Source organism: Peromyscus leucopus, chromosome 16_21, assembly GCF_004664715.2.
Source record: "Peromyscus leucopus breed LL Stock chromosome 16_21, UCI_PerLeu_2.1, whole genome shotgun sequence".
NCBI classification, from domain to species: domain Eukaryota; kingdom Metazoa; phylum Chordata; class Mammalia; order Rodentia; family Cricetidae; genus Peromyscus; species Peromyscus leucopus.
In genome coordinates, this window is record NC_051084.1 from 41,839,546 (window position 1) to 41,852,560 (window position 13,015).

Here is a 13,015-nt window from a genome sequence, read left to right on the forward strand (position 1 = left end):
GCAGTGAGGTCTGGTGAATACTAAGGTAGGAAAAAAAATGTGTTAATTCACCAGTAGTCTAAGAAGTGTGGGGTGCTGGAGAGATGGCTCAGTGGTTAAGGGTGCTGGTTGCTCTTCCAGAGGACCTGGGTTCGGTTCCCAGCATGGTGGCTCACAATGATCTCTAGTTCCAGGGGATCCAACACCCTCTTCTGGCCTCTGTGAGCACCAGGCACACATGTGGTGCACAGATATATAAGCAGGCAAAACCTGAATGTATGCGAAATAAAGAAATCTAAAGAAGAACATGTAGGTGGGCTGGGCTGTGATGAAGAACACATCTCGGGTACTGTAAGCCCTGCTCTGAAGCCACTCATGGAAGAAAAATAGATCAAGTGAAAACTGAGTTTGATTTTTCTTCTCTCAGTGAACAATGCTTAGTGATTATCCCTTATGTACTGGGGGTTTGTGTGAAGTAATGGCTGCACATGCTGCGGGAGGGTGAGTGGTCTGGTGCAGCCTCACTTGATTGGAGTTTGGCTTTGCAACTCTATCTTCTTGGGAGGACCAGAGATGCAACAAGTCTGTGGGTTTCAGTCCCAACACTGTGAGGACATTCTACCCCCCAGGTTTTCATTCCAGGTAGTACTTGGAGATATATGAAAAAAGGGAGATAGGCAGAACATTCCTTAAATATTAATCATAATAATGCAACTTCAGAAATTCTGTCCAGCAATAACAATATTGTTAGTTTATAGTTATATTATGAAATACTAAGTAGTCTCATATCCACATGAGGACTGATCACAGAGGCTGAAGTTCCCAGGCCACACAATGACGAAGTAGTAAGATCCCATCCACCTTATTGCTGATGTGTGAAGAGAAAGACCAAGATGGAGGAGAGATGTAAAGTAACAAACAATGGTGTTCTCTGGGTGATGAGGATTAGGGAAATTTTCCTCTTTCATTTTGCTTTTCTATACTTTAAAATGTTTATTCAATAGCCATTTATAACTATAGATAGATTGTAATAAAGGCCAGTTGGTCTTTGGACTCAAAATACATTACCTTTCAGGATCCACGATACAACTGATCTGCAATGTCACAGGCCAGTTATCGGATCTTGTCTACTGGAAGTGGAATGGATCAGAAATTGATGATCCAGTCCTAACTGAAGACTTCCAACCGTGAGTTTGCCAGTCGGCTTCAGTTTTACATTCTGTGCCACACCTGTTTCTGGTTTTGAATCTCATACTGCAAGCTAGCTGGTGGCTGACTCTTCCAGCCCTATGCTGCCCACTCTGAGCTTTGCTAAGTAATCTAGTTGACATTGTGAGAACCTGTATTTGGTTGTTAAAAATACATATCACCGGACAAATTCCACACCAGCTAAAAGCCCTTATCTTACATTCCGATTTGTGCTGCTACAGCATTGCAACGAGGTGCTCTTCCTGTGTGTTAAGTCCTTTGGAAAGACACGTGGAAGGAATCAAGAATTTGTCACTTCCCCTCCATCGCGATGGGCTGGATAAAGATCTCCAGGGTTTCTAGTAACTCCTCCTCCCCGTCCCTTCTATGCCATGCCCTTGGTCATCTGCCCCAGTTCTATACACCCATGGAGGCCAGAATGTGTACGGCTGTGTGTGTGTGTGTGTGTGTGTGTGTGTGTGTGTGTGTGTGTATTTTTCCTCGTAAGCTCATAATTTTAACTTGATTCTTTGCTACCGGTCGTTCCTGACTTTGAGGTTATACAATTTCAGATCATCTTGCCAATAGACTATTTGCACATGATTGGGCGGAGGTGATTATTTGAGCTATAATTTATGTTACAAATAAAGCAATAAACTGGGCCCGTAGGTATTGTTCCTTATTGATGCATCTTACCTACTCTAATTACTCCCCTTCTCTCTCTCTCTCTCTCTCTCTCTCTCTCTCTCTCTCGCTTACAGTGTGAAACATCTATCCAAAAGAAAGAATGTGCTCATTACAATACTTAATATTTCAGTAGTCCAAAGTCGTTTTTATCAGTATCCATTTATCTGTTTCGTCAAGAACACAAATATTCTAGAGTCAGCACATGTCAAATTAATATATCCAGGTAAGTAACGAACGTTTACTTAACCTAACGTATTGCGTAGCCTGGTGGATTCCTGTGTGATTTCCTTCACCTGGAACATTTCTCATCCCTTTTCAGCTGCAGCTTCTCATCATTTTTTGCTTCTTGGCCTGAATTCTCTGTTCTGTTAGGAAATTTTCCCACCCCATTGCCTGGTCTCAACCTGCCTCCCTTCTTCTGTTTGGGTGTCTCTTTGGAAGCATCATGTATCCCGGGCACAGGAACTCTTCTTAGTTTTTTTTTTTTTTGTTTGTTTGTTTGTTTTACTAAAAGGTCCATAAAAATGCCAACCATTTCTCTTACAAATTATTCTTTTCCCAGGACCAGTAGCTACCAGTATTTGCTTCATATTCATTACCTTATGAATATTTTTAAGCACATAACTAAACAAGATGATTATACAGGGAAAGCCTAAATGTCCTGTTTATAAGAAGCATATCTGAAGCCATTGGTTTTTCAAGAGTTGGTATAGTCAAAAACCAGTGCTGAAAATAATTGTGAATATCGTTTAAATACTCCATAGTATTTAAAACAGGGCTTAAAAATCAGGGCATGTGTACAAACATATAATTTTAATTAAATAAAACAGACAAAGCCATTGAGTATTCAGCTATTTTCTGGATGCTACCCATGTCCTGACAGCAAAAAGGCACTTTCTTTGTCTTTCCTCTTCTGGGTTCTGCTCCACCCCCTTCCTCTTTACCTGCCGCTTCTCTCCTCTCTTTCCCCCACGCTCATCTTTTTTGGGTGAATTATGAGGAAGGACCAAAAGACTGTGGGGATGGGAAACATCACTTCCTTTCTGCCCTACCTCTTCAGTTTTTTTTTCCTGACAGACTCCCCTCCCTCAGGGAGTCACTCAGACTTTGGGTGACTTTGACTTTTTCTGTTGTGCTAGAGTGAAGTCTGTCTCTCTGGTCCCCAACAGGTTTTCTCGGAGTGTACATTATGCTGTAGGTGGAATTGTAAAGGAATGCACCTTCGTTTTCTATGGACTTAAGCTACATTGCCCAGCTCGTTAGTGTCCATTGATGTAATGATAGGGAAGGAAGAGACATGGATCTGGGTGCACAGTGGTTCCCAAATAAGCTTTCTTTGCAGTAAATATATTAAAATTGCCATGGGACTGGAGTTTTCATTCTTTTTGGTTCTAATGATTTTCTCTTCTTTTTTTGTTGTAGTCCCTGATTTCAAGAATTACATCATTGGGACCTTTGTCATCTTAACAGCTACAATTGTATGGTGTGTTTTCATCTACAGAATCTTCAAGGTTGACATTGTGCTTTGGTACAGGGATTCTTGCTCTGATTTCCTCCCTCCAAAAGGTATAATTTTATATTCCATGAAATGTTTCCTCTAGACAGTGCGAAGATGAATCATAGTATTTTTACTGAAGGCTTTTAATGATAATATTGGCTTAGACAAGAAGAACATTTATTCTTATTTAGTTTCATAACTGATAAAGCCTGATGTCCATTTCTAGGTTACCACCTTAACTTCCATATCGCACGATATACAGGTGTTTAGAACATCTGTCTATAAGTTAGTGACCCAGAATCCACTGTTAGGACATGTTCTGTGCTGCATGTGCCCTATGGATCCATGATCCACATTCAGATGAAAGAAAGAAATTTCCACACTCCAGGAAGAGTTCCTCTTTCTCTTTAATATCACAGCGTCATACATAAAGAATACAGGAAGTAGAATAAGTAGAATGCAGGCTTGAGATGTTTAGAGAATTGGGTAAGGAAAGGGTGATAAAGGTATGGTTGTATTGAAAGTATATAGGGTAGCATTAAATGCTGTGTGAGGACCATTTTGTAGTAAAACACAGTAAATAGAAAGCACACAAGACACAAGAATTTTAAATGGTGCTGTGAGGGAGGGGAGAAAATAAAGGGCCATAAGGTGAGTGTGATCTGGGTACCTTATGCACATCTGTGGAAATGTCCCAATGAAACTCATAATTTTTTTTAGAGAGAATGTATATTAATGAAAACTGATGCGGATGTTAAAAAAAATCTCAACATGCAATTTTTGCAGAAAAGTAAAAAGCTTTCAAGCGTAACTAACAATATTCTGTAGGTAAAGTCAAATGTGCACGCTCAAAGGGCAATAGGAGCAGTTTGCAAGTTGCTAATGTTAGAAAAGAAGCTGTGGCTGCCTGCACAAGATCCAGCCAATCATCATCTTAGCACTGGGGATAAGGATCTCACCTCACCCCACCCTACCTCATCCACTCCACCCCTCCCATAGCTGAGGAGCGATTTGTAGGATTTGTAGCTGCGGGCTGCTGGGGACAGTCAGTTTTCTGTGATGTTATGGCCCCTGGTAGGCTGCTCATGGCCAGAAGATGGCTCTAGGCTGATGCCAGTACAAAAAGCACTAATCAGGTTCGGTGGGATATAAGGAAAGGACATGAAGTTAAGAGGGGGAAATGCTCAGAGGAGGTGTCTGGGAGGAGCTGAAGAGGATCAGTGAGTGGTCGATATGATCAAAGTACACTCTGCACATGCGTGAAACTCATGAGGAGTAAATTGTGTCTAAAGTTAATGTCAGTGTGTAGAAAATAGTCTATTATTTAGATTACATTTTATATATTCAAAAGAGTGATATGATAGTTGTTTTTTTTTTAGTAGTCAAAGGTTATAATCTGATTTCAGGCTTTGTGACTATTGGTCTTCGTTAGGGTTTCTGTTACTGTGAGAAAATGCCATCACCGAAAACAACGTGGTGAGGGAAGGGTGTATTTGACCTTAGTCAATAGTCAGGAAGTCAGGGCAGGAATTCAAGCAGGACTGTGGAGGCAGGAACTGAAGGGAGGGAGACCAGAGAGGAGTGCTGCTTACTGGCTTGCTCTCCAAGATTTGCTCAGCCTGCTTTCTTATACCGTTCAGGACCATCTGCCAAGGGGTGGCACCACCTACAGTGGGCTTGGTCCTCCCACATCAGTCATGAATCAAGAAAGTGCCTTACAGGCGTGCCGACAAACTAGCCTACTAAGTGCTCTCAGCTGAGGCGCCATCTTCTCAAATGACTAGCTTGTATCAGGTTGATAAGAACAATTAATCTGGACACTATTTAAATATCTGAGGGAAAAATCAAATGCACACATAAAAACATGTGAGAAGGCATACCATTTTTTAAAAAGTTAGGAATATAGGAACAAAAAATAAATTTTTTTTTTTTTTTTTGGTTTTTCGAGACAGGGTTTCTCTGTGTAGCTTTGCGCCTTTCCTGGAACTCACTTGGTAGCCCAGGCTGGCCTCTAACTCACAGAGATCCACCTGGCTCTGCCTCCCGAGTGCTGGGATTAAAGGTGTGCGCCACTGCCGCCCGGCGCCACATTGAATTTTAAAGTGGCATTAGACGTAAGGTATTGCTCTTTCAGCCAGGCGAGTGTATCAAGCTGAATCAAATGTTCGTGGTGTTGACTTTATCAGATCTTCCACTTCCCCCCATGGTTCTAAATACATCTCATTTCCCCTTTAGCTTCCGACGGAAAGGCCTATGATGCCTATATTCTCTATCCCAAGACCTTCGGAGAAGGATCCTCCTCAAACTTAGATACTTTTGTGTTTAAACTGTTGCCTGAGGTCTTGGAGGGACAGTTTGGATATAAGCTGTTCATTTGTGGAAGGGACGACTATGCTGGTGAAGGTATGGAAATGCTTCTTGTGAAGTTAGCTGCTGAGTTCCAGTTCTAGAGGGTTGGTACCAACGGACATATTTGAAGACTTTAAAGAATTTCTTCAGTGGTGTATAATGTTAAATTTTCTCTTAGTTTGTTGGGTCAATGTCTAATTGATTTTTACCCTTTTGGAAAATTTAATGGCAGTTAGTTATAGGTAATAGTCACCCTGCAGCTGTTTTACTAAGCCAGGAGTATTATAGATCAAATGATTTAGCAAGATGTTTTAAAAGTTTTGACTGAGGGTTTTCTGAGCTCCAAGAGCAAAGTCCATCTTTTGTGGGTTAGTTCTTAAGCTGGTCTGTAAAATGAAAATGTCTTTGGACCTCCAGTAAGGCTGGGGGAAAGTAACGGGAGTCTTAGAACAGAGATTGCAAAGAACGTTCTGAGTGTTGAGTTCAGGAAAGAATGTCTAGATGGCAGCTAGACTGACCACATTGTGCTCTGTGTCTTGCAGATATCATTGAGGTTACTAATGAAAACGTAAAGAAAAGCAGGAGGCTGATTATCATTTTAATGAGATATATGGGTGACTTCAGCTGGCTGGGTCACTCATCTGAAGAGCACATAGCACTATATAATGCTCTCACCCGGGAAGGAATTAAAATTGTCCTGCTTGAGTTGGAGAACATCCAAGACTATGAGAAAATGCCAGAATCTATTCAATTCATTAAGCGGAAACAAGGAGCCATTCGATGGTCAGGGGACTTTAAAGCGAGACCACAGTCTGCAAACACCAGGTTCTGGAAGAACGTGAGATACCACATGCCGGCCCAGCGTCAGTCTCTGGTGTCCAGACACCATTTACTAAGCCTGGACACCAAGGAGAAAATGCAGGCAGAGACTCACTTACCTCTCGGCTAGCATGACAGACGTGGACCAAGGACTTTGGGATGCCTTCTGTCTGAGGATGCTGCAGCTGGGCTGCGCCTCCCAGTTATGTGTACTGTCATGAAATGCACCTCCGTAGTCCCTTATCCCCGGGTCACCTGGAATCAGAACGTTAAGGGAATAGGACTTGGTGATAATAGTGGGCTAGGACAGTTCGGATCGAGAGTTTGGGAAGCTCCAGGGCAAGGGATGCTCAGGGATGCTGCTCTGGAGGCTTACTCGCTGTTGAGGCAGGGAAGTGGGAGGATTAAGCTTCAGGAAATGGCCACATCTGTGGGTAGTTTAATCAATGCTGTGCAGCCTTACAGTGGGACTGTGGCTGTGTTGGGGGTCATTGGCGAAGAAGTGGCTCCCCTAAGCCTCAATGCAGGGGATGCTTACTGACACCCCACAGTAGAAGGCATAACTTCCTTGCATTTTCCAGACCCCTTGACCACCAAACCTAGTTTTCAAAGACTAAACTTTATTTTATAGACCTCGAAAACTGTCATTTCAATGAAGAAGGGTTCTCCGGGGTTCCCTCCACTGTAGCCACCTTACCTTTCTGCAGAAGAGAGTGGGTTTTTAAGTTAACTGTAGAAGGAAGCCACCCACAAGTTTCTTCTGGTCACCCGTCCGCTCTGGAATGACTGTTGCCTCGTCCTTATTCTTGTGCATTTTACTTATTGCTTCCCTGGACCTGCAGCTCTGCCATGCCTGCCACCTCCCTCCGCTCTGCCACAAGCATAGCCCGAGGATTCACCCTCGTGCACGAGACTGCTCTTACCTCACGCCACGGCGGCGCGCTACATACAGCACGTCCACAGGCTCTTCGTGTGCAGAAGCTGAAGTCTGCACAGCATTCCTCCCTGTCTTGTCCCCTGTTCCAGTCCTCTCCTGTCAGCCTGCTGGTCACCGCCATCCTGCTGTGTGGACTGCAGAGTGGAGCCTTTGTGTCGGCTCTCAGCACACCTCCGTCTTTGCCGCTCCCCACTTCCTGTGACTAGGATCCACTCTTCATGTTCTTCGCCTGACAAGGAATTTGCTAAAGTTCGCAGTTTTTTATTTCAATGCTAAAATCCTCAAGCTCCTGATCTCTTCTTACTCTAAGTCTTGGCCACTCGAGCTGCCTGCCTGCCTGTCATGCCTACCATGCCGCCTGCCGGTGGTCACTTTAGAAGGTGATTTCTTGGCTAGCAGGGAAAGCTGGTGGATGTGTTTCCTCCGTCCTTTATTGCTTTCTGCCATGCGAACATGTGGTGTAGATTTGCCAAGACCTTTATTTTAAAGTGTTCTTGGATAATTGTGTTTAAATTTCGCAACTATTCTAATTCTATACATAGGTCAGAGAAACTGACCTATTTACAGAATTACTCTTTTAACTCTACTGTAACTAGACCTTGAACTTGAACTTTCTGGCTTCTGTCCCTCTGCTCCAACTTTTTGATTTCAGGTCTATCACTGTCTGCTTACCCTTCCCTCAATCCTCATGGGAGAAGATGTGAGTGTTTTATAGGAAGCGACTGAGTCCAGGAATGTTTTTAAAGAAGGAACAAACACAGTCCTTTTCAGTGTCGGAATTTATAAAAACTAACTTTAGAATTTTCAGCATGATGTTTTTATTTCCCAATACTTTCCCCCTGAAGGTCAACATTTCTTCTCTAACTACAAATGAAAGCAAATTGGTTTTTGTGGTACAGAAGTTTTCTGTTTGTTTGTTTTTAACTTGATGACTGTCTTCAGAATAATCCTAATAGTTCTGGAAGATTGCAAAGCCAGGTTCACATGCCAAGAAGAAACCCACAGTTTTAAGGGTTGTATGAATATGGGTACCCTTCTGTTTTTCATGTTTTGAACATCTGCTATGGGTGAGCACAAATATTATTTAAAAGGCATCTGCTCACCTACATAGAGGTAGAGAAAAACACACACTTTGAGATTCTGACTCACTTTCTACCTCTTTTCTCCTGGATCCAACCTGCGAGCACTGAGTGGATGCGTTACTGGATTGCTAGGTCAGAGAAAGCAAGGCTGTCCCAGATGGCAACCAGAAGTCTGCGCCTAACCCATGATGCTTTCTTTAAAAGTTTAGTTTTGCTGATAATTTTTTTGTTTGTCATCCAGAAAATGTATTGGCATGTGTGTATATTATGAGTGAATTAGAGCTAACAGGAAACTTGGCCAGAAATTATGAGCGAGCAATAGCAGAGAACCACAAATAGTGTGACACCAAGAACTGGGGGTGGGGTGGGGGCAGAGGCAAGGGATAAACCTGTGCCAAGAAAGACCCTGAACAGGAAGGTGGTGTCATTCCTGGTCCCCAGGGGAGGGTGAAGAGGATGAAACTTCACATCCAGCAGTGGGGGCTTCCGTTGACTTAGCCCCCTCCTCCCCAGAAGTTTCTGGCTTAAGCTGTCTTTCATGCTTTCCCCATGACTCGGATTTCACTGTGCTTTCTGATGGTGTTTTTAAAAGACCAAGCAAGTGTCGCAGAAGTTTGCACATGCAACGATGTATTTAATTACCAGTGTTTAAAACTGGTTTAGCAGAATGTATATTTTTCTCTCTCCTGCCTTTTGAATTTTACTTACAATGATAGAAAAAATATTGAGCCATTTTAATGACTTTTTTTTATAAATTATATTTATACTGATCGATAATGAAGAGTGTTTTTTATTAAAAAAAAACCTCGATTTTATAATTCTGCAGCAGATGCTAAATATTATGTATCACAAACCCCCAAATTTATGTACAGTGTGTATTATGAATCAATAGACTTAACTTGTTTTCCAATAAATTGTTAAACCCTCTATTGCTGTGGATATCTTTCTGTATGCTGTGAATATGTGTTGTTCTGATTGGTTGATAAATAAAGCTGTTTGGCCAGTGGTGAGGCAGAATAAGGTTAGGTGGGACATCCCAGCTAGAGAGGAGGAAGGAGAAAGGAGAACAGAGGAGATGCTGCTAGCTGCCACCAGGAGAAGCAAGATGTAAAGTACTGGTAAGCCACAAGCCATGTGGCAAATTATAGATTTATAGAAATGGGTTTATTTAAGATATAACAGCTAGCTGGTGAGGAGCCTGAACCATTAGGCCATATTATTTGTAAATAATATAAGCTTCTGTATGTTTATTTGGGTCTGAGCAGCTGTAGGACTGGAGGGTGAGAGTGATTTGTCCTGACCGCAGGCCAGGCGGGACACAGGAAGACTTCTGGCTACATTCTATTGAGTATCATTGAAAATCTGTCCATCCTCTCTTCAGCTTACGCATGTTCTGATATAAAGGACTATGCCTTTTGCAGAGTGTTCTTCTTGGGTAGGGGGAGTAGAGGTCTGTGCTTGTGTCAACTTGACACAAGCTAGAGTCATGGGCAAGGAGGAAGCCTCATTTGAAAAAATGCATCCATAACATCAGGCTGTAGGCAACCCTGCAAAGCATTTTCTTAATTAGTGATTTATGGGGAAGGGCTCAGCCCCTTGGGGATGCATCCACCCCTGGGCTGGTGGTCCTGGGTGCTATAAGAAAGCAGACTGAGCAAACCATGAGGAGCAAGCCAGTAAGCAGCAGCCCTCCATGGCCTCTGCATCAGCTCCTGCCTTCAGGTTCTTGATCTGTTTGAGTACTTGTCCTGATTTCTTTAATGATGAACAGTGATGTGGAAGGGTAAACCAAATAAACCCTTCCCTTCCACGGTGGCTTTGGTCACTGTGTTTATCATAACAATGATAACTCTAAGACAGGGTCTGAGGTCACTGGTCAAACAGTCCCATAATCCCTGATTTCCCTTACGTAGCCCCATCTGTCCCTTTGTTTATGGAGTAGATTAAGGTCTAGGCTGTTGCTCAGTGGTAGACCAGTTGTCTAGCATGTGGGAGTTTGATCCTCAACACAGCACTAAATTGGTCAGTAAACATATATAAATCTTATATCCTGTTACTGTTACCATTATTGTTATTATTATTGCCCCTTTACCCTTCATGCTTCATGCAAACATCTATGAACTAAATCAAATGCAGTAAAGCTGCTTGACTTCAATGATCAGAGATTGTAGTTTCGCTGAGTAAACCACTCGATAAAAAAGTTAACATGCAAGGAACACAAAAGTTTGCAGTCTGGTATCTGGAAAACTTGCCTTTTCTAAATTTCCCATAAAAAAGAAACCAGTGTTCCAGCGTACTTCTGTTCTTTGACAATATTTGTTTTAGCAATGTGTTAGGTCAGATCTAAAACTGTTAATAAGTCATTTGTAGCCCCTCTCCATAAAATAACATTCCCTGCTTATTTTAAACTAGCTTCTCTTGGAGGTAGAGGTCTCTGGAATTATTTCTCCATAAAAGTGCCACCTTTAAAAAAAAAGACCTGAGTTATGAATTCCTGACCAGGCAAAATTCTGAATGAGAGCAGAGCACCAGCTGCTTTGAACCCCAGCTTCGCTCTCTGTGGTAAGACCTCATATGTACCTAGGTCACGTGAGCACCTCCGTCCAGAATTCATATGTATCTAGGTCACACACGGATCACCTCCATCCAGTATCTGGGACAGAATCTCCAAATATACCTTCTTAGTTTTAGCAGCTAACGAATGGTGCATTGAAAAGGTTTTCACGTTGACTAAAATAAAATGCAGAAATGAACTGTTACAGCAACAAGATCACACGGGAGAGGAAATCATAAACAAAGAAACAGCATGCAAGATGGGGGTGAGGAACTTGGGGGCATAATAATATCATTTCATAAGCAGAATTAAGGCCTCCCTGTGTGTAGGAGGGAGGTGGGCATTTGCATATGTGCCCAAGGAAGTTTTAGAGGAGGAAAACATTACAGGAAATGGATGACACTCTTTAAAGTGAGCACTAGTCTTTCTCCAGGCTGCTCAGGGGGTCTGCTGAGGAAGGCTTGGCAGATTGAAGTGTCTAATTCCTGTACGTAGATTCGTCTTAAATCTGAAGGTGAAACACTAACTCTGCCTCTCTGAGATGGGAAGCTGTTAGACCAGCTGGGCCTGAATTACTAGACTCTGGGCAGGAAGGATCCTGTTGACTCCAACTCTGAGCTCAGCCTGCTGGGAGCCATGTTTACTCAACCTTTTAAAGGACCTTTTACCTAGAAGTGGTTGTGAGTATCCTTTGGGTTTTATTTCCTGGTCTAGGACGTGTTTGGGGGCTTATCGGTTTTCTGTCACTTGCACGTCTTGAGAAGGACCCCTCAGACTTCACTGATGACAGGGATTGCCTATTTCCAACTCACTTGGGACTCCACCTCTGCTTTTGTCCTGTGCTTATTTCTGCCTGGCTCCGGCTCTCCCTTTTTTTTCTTTTTTCTCTCTTTTTCCTTTTTTTAAACTCCCAGCCATCTTACTTACGTGTTGGCTGAGCCTGAGTCAGCTGCAGCACCCTGTTTACTTGAGGGCTGTGGACAGGGGCTGTCTCTCTTGAACACTTTTGATAGTTAAACAGAATTCCCTGTTCTGCTTGGTTGCTTCTGAAGCCTCAAATTTCCCTTGCAATTAGATCCATGGGATAATCTCCAGACTCTAAAATGAATTGCAAAAACCAAGTGCCAAGGAAACAAAATGGCTATAAATTGAATAGATAGATTTCAAAAAAGGAAACACAAAATGGGCAGGAAATATTTCTTTAAGTGCTCAACATCCTGTCATCAGGAAAATGCAAATGAAAAACTACTTTGAGATAGGATCTCACCTCAGTCAGAACAGCCGTCATCAACAAATCTGGCAACAAACGTTGGAAAGAACCTGAAGGAGAACCTTATTCACCGCTGGTGGGAATGCGAGTTGATACAGTCATTATGGAAATCAGTTTGGAGGTCCCTAAAATTAAAAAAAATAGAACTCGTATAGGAACCAGCTATTTCATTCCTGGCCCAGAGGACTTTATAACCTTCCATAGAGGTATTTACAACCCAGTGTTTATTGCTGCTGTATTCACTATAGCAAGGAATTGGAACAACCTAGTTGTCCATCAAGAGATGGATGGATAATAAATATGTAGTTCATATTTAAAAAAAAATCCTACTCAGCTCTAGAGAAAAATGAAGTCACAGGAAATGAATAGGTTGTGTGTGTGTGTGTGTGTGTGTGTGTGTGTGCCCAAACAAGTTTTAGGGAAGGGGAAAATTACAGGAAATGTCATCTTTCTCCTCTTCTTCAGCAGTTAGACAGCCAGACATCTTTCCTCTTCCACAGCTTGGCCTCTTTCTGTCAGGCAGCCGGCTGCCCTGTCCCTTTTAGTGCCCAGCTTGCTGACTGCTCAGCTGTCTCTGCTGCTTTTTTCTTCAGGCAACCAGCTCAGCCCCTTCTTAAAGTTGGCAGGAAGAGACCATGCAGGAGAACTCTTT

At 42.6% G+C, this 13,015-nt stretch overlaps 2 protein-coding genes across 8 annotated transcripts in view; both read left to right on the forward strand.

Moving 5' to 3' along the window:
- Positions 1 to 9,466, forward strand: part of Il1r1 (interleukin 1 receptor type 1) — a 71,526-nt gene extending 62,060 nt beyond the window's left edge. For all 7 annotated transcript variants that reach the window (XM_037200171.1, XM_028865794.2, XM_037200172.1 and 4 more), the window contains 5 exons: positions 1,055 to 1,166; positions 1,929 to 2,077; positions 3,277 to 3,420; positions 5,588 to 5,755; positions 6,244 to 9,466. In XM_037200171.1, coding sequence (XP_037056066.1) covers positions 1,055 to 1,166; positions 1,929 to 2,077; positions 3,277 to 3,420; positions 5,588 to 5,755; positions 6,244 to 6,650 — 980 coding nt within the window. In that variant the 3' untranslated portion in view covers positions 6,651 to 9,466. The remainder of the gene's footprint in view (positions 1 to 1,054; positions 1,167 to 1,928; positions 2,078 to 3,276; positions 3,421 to 5,587; positions 5,756 to 6,243) is intronic.
- A 2,206-nt stretch (positions 9,467 to 11,672) lies between these two features.
- The window catches only part of Il1rl2 (interleukin 1 receptor like 2), a 49,025-nt gene continuing 47,682 nt past the window's right edge, over positions 11,673 to 13,015 (forward strand). The window contains exon 1 of the mRNA XM_037199724.1: positions 11,673 to 11,773. The gene's annotated coding sequence lies outside the window, so the exon portion shown is untranslated. The remainder of the gene's footprint in view (positions 11,774 to 13,015) is intronic.